Source organism: Lagenorhynchus albirostris, chromosome 18 (assembly GCF_949774975.1).
Source record: "Lagenorhynchus albirostris chromosome 18, mLagAlb1.1, whole genome shotgun sequence".
NCBI classification, from domain to species: domain Eukaryota; kingdom Metazoa; phylum Chordata; class Mammalia; order Artiodactyla; family Delphinidae; genus Lagenorhynchus; species Lagenorhynchus albirostris.
Genome location: NC_083112.1, coordinates 20,888,397 through 20,909,108, shown reverse-complemented (window position 1 = coordinate 20,909,108; position 20,712 = coordinate 20,888,397). Strand labels below are relative to the sequence as shown.

The following is a 20,712-nucleotide window of genomic DNA, read 5'->3' as shown; positions in this document are numbered from 1 at the left end:
GTTCTTTTGATATCGAGTTCTATGAGCTGTTTGTATATTTTGGAAATTAAGCCCTTGTCAGTCACATTGTTTGCCAATATTTTCTCCCAATCTGTAGGTTGTCTTTTCGTTTTGTTGATGGTTTCCTTTGCTGTGCAAAGGCTTATAAGCTTGATTAGGTCCCATTTGTTTATTTTTGTTTTTATTTCTTTTGCCTTGGGAGACTCATGTAAGAAAATGTTGCTACGAATTATGTCAGAGAAAGTTTTTTTGTCTATGTTCTCTTCTAGGAGTTTTATGGTGTTGTGTCTTATATTTAAGTCTTTAAGCCCCTTTGGGTTTACTTGTGTGTATGGTGTGAGGGTGTGTTCTAACTTCATTGATGTACATGAGGCTGTCCAGCTTTCCCAGCACCACTTGCTGAAGAGACTGTCTTTTCAATGAGGCAGCTTCTTCACGTGCTCATCAGCTCTCCTGCTTACGGGGAGGCCGGGCAGGGCTGGGGTCGGCAGAGGTGCCTGCAGTGCCAGCCCCCTGCCCCCGCTGTGGTCCTTCAGGCCGTCACCCCGAGGGGCGGGGGGGATGAGCAGGGGTCAGGCGGGGCTGGGAAGGGTGGCGATGGCATATCGCTCAAGTCTGAGGCACTTTCCCCACAGAATGCCTTTAGTTCCTTCGTGTCAGTGTCCCCCGTGAGCCCTCTGCAGCCTCTGTGACTTTCCCCGGATGTCGGAGCTGCTGGATGAGGTGACCCCTGGGGGATTACCTTGGTGGCCTCCCCTCGACAGCGCCTGGCCGAGCGTTTTCCTCACGCCGCCTGAAGTCAGTATAGACGCTGCCCCTCGCGGCTCCAGCTTATACCCTGGAAACAGGGCTCACAAACGTCATTGCGCTCTCCTCCCAGAAGCTCACCTCTCACCCGGACACCTCCCTCAACTCGGTTCTTCCCACGGCAGTTTTGAGAAAAGGAAATGTTTGAAGAGCGTTAGGGGGGAAGGGTCGATCCTTCTCCTAATCAAGGTAGAGGCTCAGTTAAATGAGGTAGAAAATGGTCCTTAAAATTGCGTTCCTCTTCGATTTTAGTTTAAGAAAATAAATTTAGTAATAAAGTATGGCTGCTAATGGGAAAGGAAATTTCAAAGGCCTGTGGATCTCTCAGAGAACTGGTGTGACAGGGTAAGAGCCACATTCTCTTGAAGGACATTTTCGCTTTTGTATAAAAAGATTTCTTCTTTTCTCAGAGAAGAAGTGGCCCGTTTAATGCTATCCCAGTGCTTAGAGAACATTTTCATTTCTGACGTGGTCAGCTAGTTCCCATTGTCATTGAGAAGCAAGTGGGGAATTGACAAGACGATCACATGTCCCAGATTTGGGGGTCAGTGCTGGTTTCAGATGCTCTGTCCTCCTGTCCAACCATGTAACCCATTTAAAAAAATGATCATGGGGGCTTCCCTGGTGGCGCAGTCGTTGAGAGTCCGCCTGCCGATGCGGGGGACGCGGGTTCGTGCCCCGGTCCGGGAGGATCCCGCGTGCCGCGGAGCGGCTGGGCCCGTGAGCCATGGCCGCTGGGCCTGCGCGTCCGGAGCCTGTGCTCCGCGGCGGGAGGGGCCACGGCAGTGAGAGGCTCGCGTCCCGCAAAAAACTAACTAACTAAATAAATGATCATGGAGCACAAACTTCCTTTTCTGCAGGATAATTTTGAGTCGTGCACTTAAATAAAGTTGTTGCCAAGATTTCCTTCAAGTATTTTATGCAAATCGTAATTTTTATCGAGCCTGAATTGGAAGGTTAGGCTCTTTGTAGAAGCTTCCAGGTAAGCAGTTCTGTGACCGAGAGGGAGAGACAGCTTAACAAAGATTAAAAGCACCAGCTAAACTCTACCACTGATTGGATGCATCCTTGGACAAGTTAATCTCTCTGTGCTTCAGCTTCCTTGTGTGTAATTTGGGGATAGATTGTCCGCGTAGTTCTGAGGATTTTTAAAAAGGCAATTCAGGTAAATCACTTAGCATCACACTTAGCACTTAGTGAGTGCTCAATAAACGTGAGCTAATTCAAAAACGTATACACAGGGCTTCCGTGGTGGCGCAGTGGTTGAGAGTCCGCCTGCCGATGCAGAGGACACGGGTTCGTGCCCTGGTCCGGGAAGATCCCACGTGCCGCGGAGCGGCTGGGCCCGTGAGCCATGGCCGCTGAGCCTGTGCGTCCAGAGCCTGTGCTCCGCAACGGGAGGGGCCGCGGCGGTGAGAGGCCCGTGTACCGCAAAAAAAACAAAAAACATATACACATATGTAGTTTTAACTTGGGTTCCCCCAAAGTAGAGCCTGAGATAAAAACTTGGATGCAGTGGTTTATTTGGGAAGTGATTCCAGGAAGCAGGAGGAAGGGACAGAGTCACTGCCATTGGCCACAGGGCTCCATTCCACCAGGCAGCCCTGGGGAGCCTAGAGCATGCCTCCCAGGATCGGCCCCCAAGAGCTGGGGCATCTGTGTGTGTTTGATGTATGCAGACACAGGGTGAATGAGACAGGATCTTAGCTCAGTATTTTTAAATGGAATATAATATACTCAATATTAGTCCTATGGCCAGTTGTTTGTTGTGAAAAGAGAGAACACTGAGGGTTGACATACCAAGAAGTGCTTAAAAGCGTGGGATTTTAATTTTAAACGGCTCCGCCACAAACAGTTGTGCAAGAGTGAGCAAGCTCTTTACCTTTCCTTTGCTTTGATAGAATGATAATATACTATTTGCAAGGGAGAATCAAATGCATAGCATTTAACGCAGTTCCTGGACATAGCACGCCTTCAATAAATGGTAGCTATTTTGTGGTTGTTCTGATCATTATTGTTATTATTGTGTGCATAACTGTGACAGCAGAAAACGACAGTCTGTGGACCTCAGGATGTGTAACCAGCTTAGCCTAAGTCACAATATTCCTCTAATTTATAGAAAGGGAACGCGAGGTTCTGAGTGGCTACTTGCCTGGGACTTCCCAGCACATCCTTGGTGAAGTCGTAGGAATTAGATCTGAGGGACCATGGCACTGGCTGCAAAGCTGGGCACATCGCTAGATGGGCTGGCCAGTCTTTTGTAAAATCTGGTATTGATCTGATTTGGTTCTGTTTCTGTGGAGCCTTCCTAATGCCATGCTAACCCCGTCTTCCGTCCCCAAACGTGGTCTGCGATGGCCTTTCCCTTCCATAGAGGACACTCTCCAGTTTCGTCCTGCGGGGCCCTGTCCCTTCCACAGGCCAGTGTCTCCTGGCTGGAGTTCCCGGTGCCACCTGGAGATAGCTCTGCGGCTCACAGCTCCCTCCTAATCACCGGTTCGTGATTAAACGTCCATTAAAGGACCAAGGAATTACTGAGGTACAGCATCTTGCAAGTAAAACTGCTATTTCCTGTTACACCACAATTCTAAATTATCCACGGGACCTTTGTTCTTCTGCTAAAAACATTAGGCTGGTTTCTGATGGTGCGTTCATCCTGGGCCCAAGGTCAAGATGAAAATGCAGCCTTTTGTAGCAGAACTTGATCCACCCTGCTATGTGAAAGCCTGGGGTTATGGCTTCCTGGCTTGGGTGATTTCACGCAGAGCCTCATCTCAGTCACTCGCTGTGTATTTGTGTCAGCGCTAGAGACATGAGGAACATTGCCTTTTTAACGCCCCATTCTCACCCGGCTGGTTTATACCTTGGCAAGGTCTTGAGGACGGGGACCCTTTGGGAAGACGCCCAGTGTGTGGGGGTCATAGTAGACAGGCAGCATCCTTATCCAACGCCCCTACCCCCCAGCAGTGTGGTGGCCCAGGTAGAGCAGTGGACCCTGCCCCTCATCAGCTGTGACCTTGGGCATCACCGTTGGGCCTCATCTGTTAGACCAGGACCTGGAACTGGAGCGTGGCTCTGGTTCTCTGAGCTTGGACCTGCCATGCTCAAAATCTTGGTCACTCAACAGACAGGTCCTGTTACTGCTGGCCCATCCCTCTCTTTCCCCCAACATCCAGTTTGAGTAGAAGTTTGATCACTCATACAAGTTGGGCAAAAGAATCTTGGTCACATCTTGTGTATCAGGTAACATCTCTAAGGGACTCCACTTACTAGTAATGACAGTAACCATTTATGGAGTGTGTATTAGGTGCTGGGTGCTATGCTAAGCACTTTATGTATATCACGATATTTCACCTTCAGAACAGTCATTTTATAGTTGAGGAAATGCGGGCTTAGGGAAGTCAAAGAGATTACTCCAGGCAAGTGACAGCATTGGATTCAAAGCCAGATCAGTCTGACTCCAAAGCCCATATTCCAGGACCTCAGCTAGAATGTTGCTCTTTTCTCGCCCATCACTGACTTCCCCTTTTTACCTCTTTCCTGAGGCTGGAGTGGTCAGTTACAGGTTGGGTCGGGGAGAGGGATCTTGTTCATCTCCGTGCTTTCCTCCACAGTGCTGGGGACCAGGTTTCCCCATCCACTGGGCTTCGTACCCTGTGATCTTTATACACACACACACACACACACACACACACACACACACACACACACATATTTTTTGGCTGCATTGGGTCTTCGTTGCTGCACGCGGGCTTTAGTTGGGGCGAGTGGGGTCTACTCTTTCTAGCTGTGTGCAGGCTTCTTATTGTGGTGGCTTCTCTTGTTGTGGAACACGGGCTCTAGGTGCGTGGGCTTTAGTAGTGTGGCACGTGGGCTCAGTAGTTGTGGCTTACAGGCTCTAGAGCGCAGGCTCAGTAGTTGTGGCTCACAGACTTAGTTGCTCCGCGGCATGTGGGATCTTCCCAGACCAGGGATCGAACCCGTGTCCCCTGTGTTGGCAGATGGATTCTTAACCACTGCGCCACCAGAGGAGCCCTGTACCCTGTGATCTTGCGCTATTCAGAGACCACTCAGGGTACAAACAGGTTGGCATCTCAGAACCTCCACTGACTCTGTGTGTGTGTGTGTGTGTGTGTGTGTGTGTGTGTGTGTGTGTGTGTGTGGAAACTCAGGTTGGAGTAAGGGAACTCAGCCCTGTGGCCTACCTCCGTGCTTTTTAAAAAGTGTCCGATGACAGTGGGATCTAGGAATTCTTTCTTGGCTTAGAAAGGTCAGAGCACCCCTCGCCTGCCCTTGATGCCAGGGGCTGCATCCTCCATTAAGCATCAACCCCCTTCATCCTGCCCGGCTCAGAGGGAAGCTACTTCCTCAAGGCAGAATGAACTGAAGGGCAGAGAGAAAATGTCCAGTCTCCCAGGGGGCTTGCAGTTTTTGCCCACCTACCTCTCCCCACCCTGCTGCATCTCTCAGCGGTGTCACTCAGCCTCAGACCCACGCCCTCCGGATCAGGTGCCCCTCACAGGGCCGCTTGCCCCTGTGCTTAGTCAGCTGCCTCTAATGAAAAGAAAGCATGCGTAAGTCACGAGGGCCCGTTCCCGGGGTGGGAGGAAAAGGGGCCTCATCCGCACGGCTCCTGGCTCCGATGACGGGCACCAGGTCCTCAGCCCCTGTTCCACCGCAGGAACACGTGTCCTCCCAGCCCCAGCCCCTTCTCTCCCATTGCACTTCAGGGCTCAGAACCCAAGCAGGGTTCAGGGCTTTCTTTGAAGTTAGGCAGTAAGGACGAATCTGACTTTTACGTAAGGCAAGAAATTGTTCCGTTCAAAATCTCTTCAAGGCCAAGGGCAATTCACAGATACCAAGGAACAGCAAGCACCGAGGCCTGCCGGGAGGCGGAGAAAGACGGAAGGTGGGGTTTTGGGGAGTTGACTCTAACTTCCCAGGAGTGGCTTTTAGCTTTTATCTTAATGACCCGTGTTGACAATAACTGCTACTATTTACCGACTCTCTCCTCTGTGGTAGACATTTTCCTTCTGTGAACTCATTTACGCCTGCAGCGGCCATAGAAGGTGGGCGGTTTTTTTTTTTTAACATCTTTATTGGAGTATGATTGCTTTACAATGGTGTGTTAGTTGCTGCTGTATAACAAAGTGAATCAGCTATACGTATACCTATATCCCCATATTCCCCTCCCTCTTGTGTCTCCCTCCCACCCTCCCTATCCGACCCCTCCAGGTGGTCACAAGGTGGGCGTTCTTTTCTCCTTTTTATAGAGGAGGAAATGGAGCCCCTGAGAGGCAAAGTCATTTGTTCAAAGTCACACATCGGCCAGTGGCACAGCCTGGATTTGAATTCAGACCGGTCTGCCCCAAAGCCCATGTTTTTTTCCTACACCCACTGCTTCTCCCCATATTGACCTGGAGGATTTATAAAATATGTACTAAGGGCAAAATATAATGCTCTGTGCTTTTTTTTTGGCCTCGTGGCTTGCAGGACCTTAGTTCCCTGACCAGGGATTGAACCCAGGCCCTCAGCAGTAAAACCGTGGAGTCCTAACCACTAGACCGCCAGGGAATTCCCTATGCTCTATGCTTTTGACAGTGTATCTCTTTCCATTTGATTTTTAAATATGATGTGCATGCATCCATGTTCATTATATTGTTTTTAGAATAATTCAGTAAAGAAAAGGGAAGAAGATTTATGGAGGGGGAAGGGGAATAAGGGAGGAGGATGGAGAGGCCCCAAATTGAAATGTGTATCTGACAAAGGGGAGATGGTGGGTGTGTGGTGCAGCCCATGGGGTCACACTGCTGGCCTGGGCCTGATGGGGTGCAGGAAGGGGGGTCCCCGCAATTTTCTACTTCCACAGCGTGCAAGGGATATTTAGTTAGGGCTAATTGGAAGGCAGCCTGGGGCAGTGCAGGGGATCTAGGCCTGACATCAGGAGAGCCGACTTCTGGTTCCTAAATTCTGTCACTAAATAGGTTGACTCTGCAAAAGTCGAGTAGTGGGTTGAAAAGATAGATTCGCATCCTAATACCTGGAACCTGTGCATATTACCTTAACTAGCAAGAGAGTGAATATTATATGACCGAAGGTGAGATTAAATTAAGGATCTTGCAATGAGAAGCTTATCCTGGATCACCCAAGGAGGCCCTAAATGCAATAACCTGTATCCTTATAAGATGTACACACAAAGGAGAGAAGGAGGCCATGTGACCCCAGAGGCAGAGATTGGAGGGATGTGGCCACAAGCCCAAGAGCACGTGGAGTTCTCAGAAGCCAGATGAGGCAAGGGACAGACTCTTCCTTGGAGCCTTGGAGAGGCCTGGCCCTGCTGACACCTTGATTTTGGACTTCCAGCCTCCTGATTTCTCTGAGAAATAGATCACTCTGATTTTCAGCTGCCCCATTTGTGGTAATTTGTTACAGCAGCCATAGGAACCGAATACAAGTCATTCCCCTCTCTGGCCTCCGTTTCCTCAACTGTAAACTAAGACGGTTCAGGCTCCCAGTTCTGACATTCTCCCCGTCACTCTCTGAGCCATAGAGAATGGAGCTCCATTCTCCAGGTAACCCCTTCCACGTGGTACTTTGTGTCTAAACAGGCCACCTTTCCCCTTTGGGGAACAGAGTTGGTTGAGTCCAGATGACTTTGCTAAGAGTAAAATACCATCCCAGACAGTTAATTTTTCTTTTTTTCTTATTGTTAATTGCTAGAGAAACGTTCTGCCTTGCCCCAGGAAAGCCATCCAAATAACTCTGACCTCTCTGTGGATTTCAAAAAAAGTGTTCAGTCTCAGTTTTCTCATTTCTTCCAAACAGTCCCTGCAGCTTGAGGGACCATGGTGAAGGGAGAGCCACAGAATTTGCTCTGGGGCTGCCGGATAAATGCAGTACAGAGGCAAGGGGCTCACATCACCTCTGCGCCAGCCTCAGCCTCCCCTGCTTCCCCGTCACCAGCACGCTGCTAACCGAACGGCTGCTCGGGGCTCGCGCCTCCGGTTACATGACTCAGGAGCCTCATCTGCAATCACCATTAACCAGAAAAGCCGCATGACTGCTCTGTACCTACAGTGTCGAGTGTCTTATAATATTCACAGAAACCAAAGGGCTGGAGGAGGCAGCAAGGGAAAGCCTTTAGAATAAAGCTCACAGAGTGAGGACAGCCAGCTCAGCTCCTCCCTCATCCTTCCCCCGCCCCCGTCTAAGGTGCTGTTGGAGCTGTGAGGAGCCTCCAGCCTCGGCAGCAAAGGAAGATGGTGAAATGTCCAGAAGACTGGGGATGCGACCCTCAGACAATGGCTGTGTCAGGAGGAGCTGAGCCACCCACACCCTGCCTATGAAACAATCTTATCGGAAGCCTTTAACTGCCTTAAACTAGGTATTCAGGCTGAGTACTCCAGGGCCACCTCTGAACCTCTAAAAACGATGTTCATGTCTTTAGCGTTCCTTCAGCTGCCTGCCATGCTGTGTCAAGCAGAGTTAGTGAAAGCCCCAGGGCAGGCGCGGCATCTCCAAAGATCAGTGCATGAACGGTAGAGGTGAGGGTTGCCCTTGCCCCCCGCCTCTCCTCAGCTCCCTCCTCTGATGATCCCCAGCCCACCAGCTCCACCATCACTCAGAACACATTCATCCATACGGGTTGGTCTTAGAATGAAAGGCACGTGGATGCTTCCAGTGATGGTACTAAAATGCCCTGATTTTTAGATTTAGTATCTGTCAGGCACAAATTAAAGCCGTCATTGTCCCATATGCCCTTCCCACTGTGTGTGTGACTGTGAGTGTGTGTGTGTGTGTGTGTGTCTGTCTGTCTGTCTGTCTGTCAACTCAAGGTTAACGGGTAATAATCGAAAAGAGCTCCAGGGACTGGACCGGCTGGATGGAGGTATGAATAGCCTCCCAGGAGAGGTGGGGAGGTTCCGCCCTCGGGTCTGGGTGCCGGGAGGCACTGGGGGTCTCAGCAATGACATTGGCCCTGGTGAGGGCCTTTTGGAAGTCTGCCAGAAAGTGTTTTGCTAGACTTCTTTCAGAACCTCGTTTATCAAGCTCTGTGGCTACAGGGAGGAAGTCGCCCAGCCAGCCTCAGCTCAGCGCCTGTCCGCTTGGGAAGCGCTGAGCACTGACCCCAGAGGGGTCTGGCTGCCACTACAGACCCTTCCCTGGAGAGGCCTGGGTGCAGAGACTAGCCAGGTCACCCCTCAAAGGGCACCTCTGGGGATGGGACAGAAGCAGGGAGGGCTGCCCGGGGCAGGGCATTGTACAAGCAGCGAGTGTCGACGGGAGAGGGGCCAGGAGAGAAAGGCTTTCTTGGTTTGGAAACAAGCAAAGGACACGAGGGAGAAAGCAGTGCTGAATCAGGACCAGGAGCCCGCGCCCTCCCCGGTGCCAGCCTGCAGCCCGTGGGCCACATTTCCGCGACCTCCATGAATGGGGAAGCAGATGGCAGCCAGCCAAGGTCACCGGCTCCTTGGTGGTCCCTTTTCATGGGGTGGGAAGGAGAAGTGGGGGCCCGGGTCCCTTTAAGGAGCCATCCTTGTAGGCAGAGCCAGACAGACAGACACAGGGCAACACGGAGTGCCATTTGCAGTCCACAGAGCCAGCTCTGCTACGGATTCTTCTTGAAGCAGAAGACCCTCCTGTTCCAGGCCAGCGACTCTAAACACCCCTTTAAAGCAGGGTGGGCTTAAGGAGTGTAATGGCTTTAACCGGGTTGTCTGTGGTCCCCGGGAAGGCTTCTGCCTTCCACTTAGAAGGAAAGGCATCAGGTTGCTTGAAGGAATCCAGGTTACCGAGTAATCGCCATAATAAAATTGAGAATGAAGGTGACCCGTAGAAGCATGGTAAATACACAATTTTCTCTGCTCAGTAAGTGAATTTTGATTATAACGCAGCACTTGCCTCAGGTCGTAAAGTACTGCTAGCATTCGCGGGAAAGGACAAAGTGCAAAAAATGCTTCCACAAAGAAAAACACAGGCTTCCCAGCCCTCTCTGTAGCAATATGCAACCTAGAAAATTGAAAGCAAGGTTGCAGTCTCTCTGTCCTTCGTCACCATTTTATGTACCAGCCTGTCATACAAAATGCGGGGAGGCACCGCAGATCAATAGCTATTCTGGGTTAACGTTGCCACAGGTTTTTTTTTTTTTTTTTTCTTTAAAAGAAGAATTTTTCTTCCTGTGTGGATCACAGCTTATTACATCTAAGGCATACTTCTGTGGTCTGCCTATGGAAAGGAATGCTGAGAAGGAGCAACTTCTTTCGAGGTTTTATGCATTTTTAAATATCAGTGATGGGGCAGCAGTGCTCCTAGAGAACTGTTCCTTTATAAGCTGCAAAGGGTTGTTAGCCCTCAGGTTTGAGAAGCAGGTAAAACTTACCTGATGGGCCACCTGGAGCCTGGATGAGACCTCCCCAGGGGCAACCTGGGATGCGGAGGTCTGTCTCCGCCTGGTACAGCCTCTGTAAATCCTGTGTGTCCTGCTGCAACCCCTGGTAACATTAGCGGCCGTCGATTTGATTTGTTTATCTGCAGTGACACTCATCTGAGCAAACTCTCTAAGTGGCTTTTTATAGGAAATGAAAAGCCAAATGAGAATGTACGTGAAAAAGTGAGCCATGGGAAATAGCCTCTCAAAGCACGTGTCACCTATTTTTATGTTACTAAGTCGGCTGAAGGCTTTAAGTGATAACTTTTGAAGTTCCTAATGGAACCCTACAAATTATGTACGATAATGTAATCTTTTTTCGGAGGAGACCGTTATAAAGCACAGCTACCTTGAGTATCATCTCTTTTTCAGCCTCACAGAGTCGTGGAGGAGGCGGGCTAAAGAGTCGTAGGTTCATTTTGAAGGTGAGGGAGGGAAGGCTCAGAGACATCGAGTCCTTCAAGGTCACACAGCTAGTCAGCACTGACCCAAGGACTCCGACACTGACTCTGGACTCCTGAGTCCGGGCAGCAGGACTACCTGTCAATATCCAGCCTGACATCACTGAAACATACACACAGATGCTTTTCACTCCACCCCACACCAAGATCTTAGCACCCTTCTTCCCCTCCATCACCTGCTGCAGCCAACGAACCATCCAAACTCAAACTTTGGAAATGCTAAGTCTCATAAAAAATTTGTAAGGGTTTTAAAATGCGAAACAGGAATAAGCAAAATTTCTTGCCGCAGGGAACTAACTAATGTAAAGCGACAAAATAATGGGAGTTTGAATGCAGTCTCAAAAGTGGCCATAAAATGGAATTCAGCATCATATTTTAATAGGTACATCATACACTCGCTTTGCCAAGGATGACTGGCGGTGAATTCTCATTTATAAAAGTAAGCCATGAAGGGAAAAGAAAGTAGGAGAATGAGGGGAAGAGAGAGGAGGGGAGGGGAGGACGGAGAAAGGGAGAGAGAGAGTGAGAGAAGGAGGGATTGGGATTGGGAGGCTGAGTGGTTGAGGGAGATGGTATTAGTCACAGCTTGGGTACCGCGGAAAGCCGGTTCCTAGGTCAGGAGCACCGTAGCTGTCCCAGAGTAGTGCATCACCCCTCCATCCAGGAGTGGCCTTGACATATGGCCCCAGGGGCTCCAGGCAGCTGTCCCTCCTGAGGACTTCCAGGAATTGTGTGGAAGCGGGGGTGGGGGGGGGTGTTTCAGGGAGGCATCCTTCAGCACTGGCCTGCAGGGCTTCAGCCGAAGAGAGTCTGACTGCAGGAGTTTATAAAGTGATGAGCAACAAGCAACATCTCCTGCCCAACAGCAGTGGTCAGAATGACAGAGCTGTTCTGGCAGACTATTCCGTGGCTCAGCTGCAGACGTGCCCTTCCCCCGTCACTCTGCCTTGGGTATAATGAGGACAGGAAAGCAACTCGCAAACGAGTCCATCGTTTATTTGGGGACAGAGCCCATTGGGCTCAGACTTTCACACTGGGGGGAGTTCAGCTGCGCCCTCGCACCGCCCCTCCCGCCCTACCTTCCCGTCTCCCCTGCCTCCCCTAGCCAGGGGCTCTGCATTCATTTCCCTCAGCCTTGGCGGTGATGTGAAGCGGTCCCTCCAGCCCGTATTTTGGCTGTTCTCTTAAAGGGCATTGACCTAAAGGCACAAACGCAGCGGCAGCGGCGTCGGAAGCGCAGCCCGGCGGGCGGCCACAGCAAAGAGGCACCCGCAGCGCTTGCGGTGATTCGGGCAGTGGCAGCTCGGGGCTGGTTTCATTTCGATACTCTTGAAGCAAATCTGCCCCTCCTGTCCTCCGCGCACCGGGCGCATCTAGCTCGAAGGAAGGAAAGAAGACAAACTCCTCCCGACATCCCCGCCCCCCCCCCCGATCCCCACTCACGCCGAGTCTGAGCACAAGGGGAAAACACTCTGAAGAAGGAGCCCTCTCCCCAACTCCCAGATCCCTGCCTCGGGGTTCCTGTCCCTCCACCCCGAACCCAGTTACTTCAGCGGCAGCCAGAGGGGCTTCCTAAATCCGTGTGCTCGCCTGCCTTTCCAGCACGTGGGACAGACTGCGATTTGAGTAACTTTTCAAATCCTGTCTCCTAAACACTTGCCCACAAATATCTGGGAGAGAGAGGGGCAAGCCCCCTGCTCCGTCCACCGACCTCACTTCTGACCTCCGCCCCACTCCTAGGCTGACAGCGTGGAAAAAAAAAAAAGAAGACTCTCACTCCAGTTGCTCTTGCCAGTCGGGGAAACAACACACTGTCGCCGAGAGCATCCAACCACCAAGAGAGGGAGAATGAGCCCCGAGGCACCGGCCCCGGGTACCCAACACCGTCCTGGCGCCAGTGGACCAGCCTTTGCCGCGAGTTCCCCGCGCTCGCGGGAGGGTCACAGACGCCCCCGGAGGATGGACTTGAACCCAAGCCGCGGGAACATCAAGCGAGAGAGAGCCACTCACCTTTAGGTTGTGCGTGGGGTTTACAACGCAGACAAGTTGCCCAGCGGCGGAGAACACCCGTTTAGCCTTGTAGTGCTGAAAGCGGAGGTGAATGAGATCTAACACAGCCCCAAAGCACTGGGTGAAGAAAAGCATCACAACTTTTTTGGGGGGGTTGTTGGCACAGCAAGGCAGCGGAGGAAGCTGTAAGTCCTTGGGCTCTGGAAGGAGCGCAGCCCCTGAGACACTACGCTCCAGCCCGGCTTACTGTGCTTTCGTATTCATCATCAAAATAAGACGGTTAGAATCTTGCAGCAGTGAGGCGGCCAATCAAAAGGACAGAAATGTTATCCTTGAGGTGCAGAGACAGCCAATAACAAATGCCTCCCCTACCGAAACTCCCTGATGAATTGAGCCTGGCGGAGAATGTATTATTGAACATTACCATAGATCAGCACATTGCATTTATCTTGTGATTACAGCCAACCATACATAATGCTGGGGAGATGGGCTGACAAAACTGATTGCTTAATGTGTCTCCATTTATTAATTGACTTAATTTAACATGAGAGGCTTTCTTAACGCGCTGGCAAAAACGTAAAGCATTTAAACCGCCAAATAGTAAAACACCCTGCTCCAAAGTAAGCAGATGGATAACGCAGATCGCGGCTTGATCCACCAGAGCTGCTTGGGAGAAAATCAAATATTACAAGACTCCTCCGATTCCAGATAAGGGTTTGGCAACAGCAGAAACGTGCATCTTTCAATCTTGTGCTCCGACTCTCTCTGCAGTTTGGATTTCAGCCCCCTCTCTTTATCAGAGAAAAAGCATTCCTGACAAATAAATGCTTTGGGAGTTGAGGGGGAAAAATGTATGTATATCTATAATACTGTAATTACTGAAGCCTGAAAATATTAAAGCATAAACGTGTACGGAGTATGCTTCTAAAAATAATGAAATCCCTGATGCATGAATGCACACACACAGAAAAACCTACACAGAGAGGAGAGTGACTTGCAAATCAGCAAAATAATTACAGATGCGGAGGACTTTTGCTTGTCATTCATTTGCATATTGGTGGGCAGCAAATTGCTAATTAACCACTAGATTGTTGGAGACGTTAAAATAGAGGTTAAGAGCACACATACAACATCATTTGCTTGTCTCTGCAAATGCCAGCGGCACATTTCTGTGCTAGAGAAGGCAGAGGGCATTCCAGTCCTCGGACTGCACTCCCTCTCTCTCCAGAACTGGACTGGTAGAGGTGCTAAGCCCATCCACTGGTTCTGGAAGAAAGGCTCCCGAGCAGTACACGAGTAGTCTTAGGGTTTGGGGGGAACAAGCTCTGATGGCTTAGTCAGTCTTTGGGACTAAAGCAGGAGAATTGCATGTGTTGTGTTTCTCATTCTCTTTGGTTGTTTCTCCGCTGGGAAGCCAGCCCAGACGCAGTGAGCCTGTGTGAGCATCAGTCTCGGGTGTGAATTACACTCAGAGTGTGAGCCCATTGCTTCTTCCTGAATGGCTCTCGCTCCAGTCCGGCTACAGTACTTGGGTTGTAACGTAGGCAAAGCGTACACACACCTGGGACACCTACATCTGTGACCTGGTCAGGCAATTAAACCAACTACTGATTAAAGTATAGGGGAAAAAAATGCACAGTTTTCCTGAAACCAGGACAAAGCCCAGGTGTTGCTTTTCACTTGAGTTTAAAACCAAACCAATGTGTTCGGAAACAAATAAGCCAAGCACCATGTAAAATGGAAACTTTGTACTTTCTAGAATAATTGCACTCGCACAAAATTAGAAGATGACAACATTTGAACTGATTAGAACCTCATCTGTATGATGCTTTTATAGGATATGAGTCCCCAGACCCATTCATAATATGGTTCATAGATAAGAGTTGCTGACCTACAATACCAGAATTCTCTTTGTAAAGTTTTCATTTTCCAGAACAAGCTTTCAGCAGTTCAGCAGGAAAACATTCAGTATTCTTTTATTGCCTTCCTTAAAAGAAATAAATAAAAGTGACCATACTCCACCAGTTCATAATTCAGAAGGTCCGAACTTCCTCTTTCCACATCCTTTGTTAGAGTGGAACTATTATGCTGTTTGTTTCTACCTCTGGGTAACCTCAGACAGGTTTCTTAAAACCTCACTTAGGCTCAGTTCCCTCGCCTGTAACATGGGGATAATAGCAAATTATTTCCCTCTCAAAGTTATTGTGAAGGCTAAGATGATGTATCTGGAAGAGCCCAGCACAGTGCCTGATTCAAAGCAGCCTTTCAATACTTGAGTCTATTGAGTGTCTTGTGGAAGAGTGATTATGTTCAGAATGTTTTTCCTTCCTGTTCCGTGAAATATTTTTCCCCATGAATATTCACCCTACCATCCAGGGTCACAAAAGCAGAGGACACGATAAGAGCAGACTTGACTCTTGCTATGTTCTTAAGGGTGGGTGTTCCCAGTATTACCTGGACACTGGGTCTGGGGGTGAGGGCTGAAGGGCTAAGGAGTGCATATTGACATCAGTGGTGAGAACAGAGCCACAGACCTGCTACTGTGGACGCTTTTCCTTAATCCCAGACCTGACCTTTTGTCCTACTCTCTAGCTCCAAACTGGTTTACGTCAGTCTGCTTTCGAATATTAAGCATACCCATCTGTTCTCGGAATCAGTCCTCAAAATAATCATCCGTCGGGAAATGTCTGAAGCTAACCCTGGTAACAAACGCTCATGGTTAATGTCCCCCAAAACTAGTGGCACAAACTAGCGTTCGTGTAGAGATTTAGAGCTGTGTTCGCCTCTGGCCACTACCCCTCTGCGGTAGCCACACCAATCCTCTCTTGGGCACTGCGATGCCCAAGGCTTCCCATTCACCTCCAGAGCAACCAGCTTTCCATTTTATCTGGACCAGCAAGTCTCAGAGATTGGTAATTAGACAAATTTGGATTGAAAGCCTACATTGCTACTTACTGTTACTTTGGGTAAATTATGTAATCTTACTGACGCTTAGTTTTGTTTGTCTGTAAAAAGGAAGCTAATGACTCCCTTGTAAAGTAGTTTAAAGATGAAGTGAGATAATATAAGTAAAGTAACCAGCCCGATGACTGGTTTTCATAATAACTTTAATGAGAAGCTATTGTCATCATCATTATCATCATCTTCTCATCAAAAAAATTTTTGTCCAAGGCAACCCAAAGTTCTGGTGAGCATATAGAACAACCAAAATTCTCATGCACCACTGGGAACCACTTTGGAAAGCTGCTTGGAAGCATCTAGTAAAGCCAAACACATGGGTACCCTATGACCCAGAAAGCCCACTCCATATACCCAACAGAGGTGTGAGCGTGTGCTTAGCAAAAAACTGGTACTAGGATTTTCATTGCAATGTATTCATAATATAGTTTCATAGCAACTGTAGTCACAATAGATAAAAACTGGAAACAACTCAAGTATCTATCAAAAATAAGATGGATAAATTACATTGTTTTCTTCCTTCCTCTGTTAAATACTACATAAAAAAATAGAATAAACTACTGCTACGTGCAACAAGGCAATAACATGGATGGATCTCACAGATACAGTTTTGAGGTAGAGAAGCCACATGCAAAAGAATACATGTTGTGTGATTCCATTTATATGAAGTTCAGGAACATAGAATAGGTTATCCATGGGGCAGGAGATCGGGAGAGTGGTAACCTTGGCAAGGGGTCACGACCGAAGGGGACATGGGGTAGGTTTTAGAAAGCTAGGTAGATTCTGTTTCTTGATCTGTGTTCTAGTTTCATGAATATTGTGGATTGACTTGTTTTCCTGAAAACAGATATGCTGAAGCCCTAATCCCCAGTGCCTCAGAATGTGACCTTATTTGGAAATAGGGTCATTACAGAGGTCATCAAGTTAACATGAGGTCATTCGTGTGGGCTTTAATCCAATATGACTAGTGCTCATCTAAAAAGGGAGAATTTTGATGTAGAGATATACACACAGGGAGGATGCCACATGAACGTGAAGACAGAGATTGGGACAGTACATGTAAAAGCTGAGGAACACCAGAGATGACCAGCAAACCACCAGAAGCCAAGGGAGAGGCATGGAAAAGATTCTTCCTCATAGCCTCCAGGAGGAACCAACCCTGCTGACACGTTGACATCAGACTTCTAAGATGTCTCCAGCACTGTCAAGACAATAGATTTATGCTGTTGAAGCCACCCAGTTTGTGGTACTTTGTTATGGCAGCCCTAGAAAACAATACAATGGATATATCTGTTGGGTGGAAATTCTTTAGGCTGTGAACTTATGATCAATGCCCTTTTCTGTATGTCAGGTATATGCCCCAATTATACTGAAATAACATGTGAATGAGCATATAATTGAACTTTGAAGTAGTGAAGTATTCATAAAGATTTTAAAAGTTTATTGAAGTAATCACAAAGGAAAATACTTGGTTACATAAAATGTTAAACTCTATGTCAAAATAATGTCTGACAACTGACATTGAAAAAACCCAAAATATTGAGGGATATATTTGCAGCAATTATGACAGCAAAAGATTTGTATTCCTAATAAAGAACTCTTGTATATCATTTTAAAGAACTAAAATTATATAAAACAAGATAGACAGAGGATATAAACAGAGTACACAGAAGAAATTTAAAAATTCATAAATGAATGGTAGATGTTCAATAGAACTACAAATCAAAGAAATGCATTAAAACAAGATGGCATCTTTGGGCTTCCCTGGTGGCGCAGTGGCAGAGAGTCTGCCTGCTGATGCAGGGGACACAGGTTCATGCCCCGGTCCGGGAAGATCCCACATGCCGCGGAGCGGCTGGGCCCGTGAGCCCTGGCTGCTGGGCCTGCGCGTCTGGAGCCTGTGCTCCGCAACGGGAGAGGCCACAATAGTGAGAGGCCCACGTACCACAAACAAAACAAAACAAAACAAAAAAAACAAGATGGCATCTTTTATGTGTCAAATTGGCACTTTTTATTTTTAAACAATAATAACCAGGGCTGATGAATCTTCATTGAGAAGGACATTGTCCTCTGCTGATGATGTGAATAATAATAACAAACATTTAAATGCTTTGTAGATATCAGGCACTATGCTAAATAGTTGGCCTTCGTAGTCAAGTATATCTACAGTCAAATATCTTATTTTCCTTTTCACAGTAACCCCATCAGATATTCTTCTCGTTTCCAGACAAGAAAGCTGTGGCTCAGGAATATTAACTTGTCCACGGTTACCTAACTAGTAAACGGTAAAGGTAGGATTTGACCCCAGATTTCTGCAGTGCCAGATACTGAGATTTACTGCCTCTGAGAGTGTACACTTGTTGTACCCTTTTCTTGAAAACAATTTGACAATATGCATTAACTGCCTAAGAAGGTCCATAAACTTTGACCTACTAACTAAATATCTAGAAATCTGCTCTTATGATATAAACAGAAATGTCAACAAATATTTAAGTATGAGGATGTTCATTGTTGTATCACTTATACTACTGGAAATAATAGAAAGAACCTAGGTGTCCAACATTATTTAAGTAGACTTAAGTAATTTAAGATACATCTAGCCACAGCATGGAATAAATTATAGCTGTAAAAATAGGTTTCTGGAAAAAGTATAGAAAGACGTATGCATAAAGCTATTCACTGTGGCACTATTTGTAATAGTACAAGACTAGAAACCGCCACATTATCCCTCCATAGGGGACTGGTTGAATAAACTGTATACATTTATCAAATGGTGACAACTAACCATAAAAAGAAATGACAGTTATCGCCAAATACTGCTAAGCAATGAATTCAGGTTATCTTGGTAGATTAAAAAAAAGTAATGTGAAGAATTTTGTGCATAACGTGAAAATATTTATCTTAGAATGGGGGATATCTATTTATTTGTTATTTATGTTTTAAAAATGGAGGAATGAATTAAAAACTAACAACAGGGCTTCCCTGGTGGCGCAGTGGTTGAGAGTCTGCCTGCCAATGCAGGGGACACGGGTTTGTGCCCCGGTCCGGGAAGATCCCACATGCCGCAGAGTGGCTGGGCCCGTGAGCCATGGCCGCTGAGCCTGTGCGTCCGGAGCCTGTGCTTCACAGTGGGAGAGGCCACGACAGTGAGAGGCCTGCGTACCGCAAAAAAACCCCAACGAAACAAAAATAAAAATTAACAACAAAGTTACTTATAGGGGCGAGAAGGGAAGAGGGTAGAGGAGACAAAAGTAAAGCTAGACTTCTCTGAATATATCTTGTTCTGTAGTTGGACTTCAAAACCCTGAAATTATTTTATAAAATTATAAAACAAAAATAAAAAAGAAATCTTCCAAAGTCAACACCAAAATAAAACAAATCAACTATTTGACAAGTTGGTGGCATATGCACACAGAAAAGACAATTTTAAGTTACTTTGGAACACAGATGACTATAAATCCTTAGTAAAATGTACTCCAAAGACAGAAAGAAGCTCAAAAAATTTAACTACCTTTAGCACATGTATTGCCGGTGGTAGTGTCTGTAGTGGCTTAAAAATATATCACCACCTTCAGAAAGTGGAGCCTAATCTCTCTCCCCTTGAACGTGAACCAGACTTGATGACTTACTTCTGATGAAGTGTGGAAATGATGATGTGTGATTTTTGAAGCTAGATCATTGAAGGAATTGCAGTTTCCCCATTGTTCTCTTGGATCACTTGCTCTGGGGCCAGATTTCATGTCATGAAGACATTCAACTAGTGCTCTGGAGAGGCCTATATGGAAAGGAACTAATGTCTCATGCTAACAGCCAGTACCAACTTGCCAACCGTGCAGATGAGATACTTTGGAAGCAGATCCTTCACCCTTGGTCAAGCCTTCAGATAACTGCAACTCTGGCCAAATTCTTTACTGCAACCTATGAGAAACTCCCCACCAGAACTACCTAACTGAGCTGCTCTCAAATTCCTCACTCACAGAAACTGTGACATAATAGTTGTTTAGTGTTACTTTAAGCCACTAAGTTTTGGGATAATTTGTCATGTAGAAATAGATGGCGAATACAGAATTTGTTCCAGGACTGGGGTGCTGCCATGACAAAACCGTAAAATTTATGAGCGGCTTTGGAATTGGGCAGTGGACAGAAGCTGAGAGTATTAATGAAAGCCTAAAGGGCCCTGAGAAGACTGTGAATAGAAGCCCAAGGTCAAGAAGGGCTTATTTTGGAAGGGTTTGTGAATGTGGTTTTGTCTGAGTGGGCTACACCCAGAATCATAGGAGATCCATAAAGTTTTTAAGAGAAGTAAATTGGCAGAAGTACCACATGGATTGGATTGAAAGGGGCAGAATTAGTATAAAATGATGAGAGGCCTTTGGACCCTGAAGCTTCTACTGATAGGAAGTAAGCTGAGAATACTCTTCAGTAGAAAACATGGGCTACCTTTCATGAAAAAGAGAGGATGACCTACAGGGTGGAAACAAGAGCTCAGAGGCTGGAGCTTAAAGCTATGGAGACACATTTTCAGACCTGGACTCCTAAACAAGGAACTTTCAACATTTGCCCTGATGGATTTTCCTATCTTTTGCGTCTGTGTGTCTCCTATTTTCCTTTATTTTGAATGATGGTAGTGGTGGTGGGGTGATGGTCCATGGTAGTTATCCTGTGCTTACCCTACCATTGGATGGTGTGTGTGTGTGTGTGTGTGTGTGTGTGTGTGTGTGTGTGTAGGTGGCAATTAACTTTTCTTTTTAGATCATAGGTCTTCAGATTGTGAGGAACTGTACTCGAGGAGCTGTTCTCTAGGACACCTGAGGAGTCTCCTCCACACTTGTACCTGATTTAGTACCAAGATCATGGACTTCAAGCGGATGGTGTAAGAGAATAAGACATTGGGGAAGTCTTTGGTAGGGGTGAGTATATTTTACATTTATAATGTAAATTAAGTTGCAGCCAGAGAGTGAAAAGAAATATGCTTGCAAATTCTTTGACATTCCCCTTTCAGTGGGTAGAGACTAATTCTTCTCCCTTTGAATATGAGCCATACACAGT

General features: G+C 47.3%; 1 protein-coding gene across 1 annotated transcript in view; it reads right to left on the bottom strand.

Moving 5' to 3' along the window:
• Nucleotides 1-12,915, bottom strand: part of SIAH3 (siah E3 ubiquitin protein ligase family member 3) — a 73,114-nt gene extending 60,199 nt beyond the window's left edge. Inside the window, exon 1 of the mRNA XM_060129407.1 lies at nt 12,706-12,915. Coding sequence (XP_059985390.1) covers nt 12,706-12,840 — 135 coding nt within the window. The 5' untranslated portion in view covers nt 12,841-12,915. The remainder of the gene's footprint in view (nt 1-12,705) is intronic.
• Between the last annotated feature and the right edge of the window lie 7,797 nt (nt 12,916-20,712).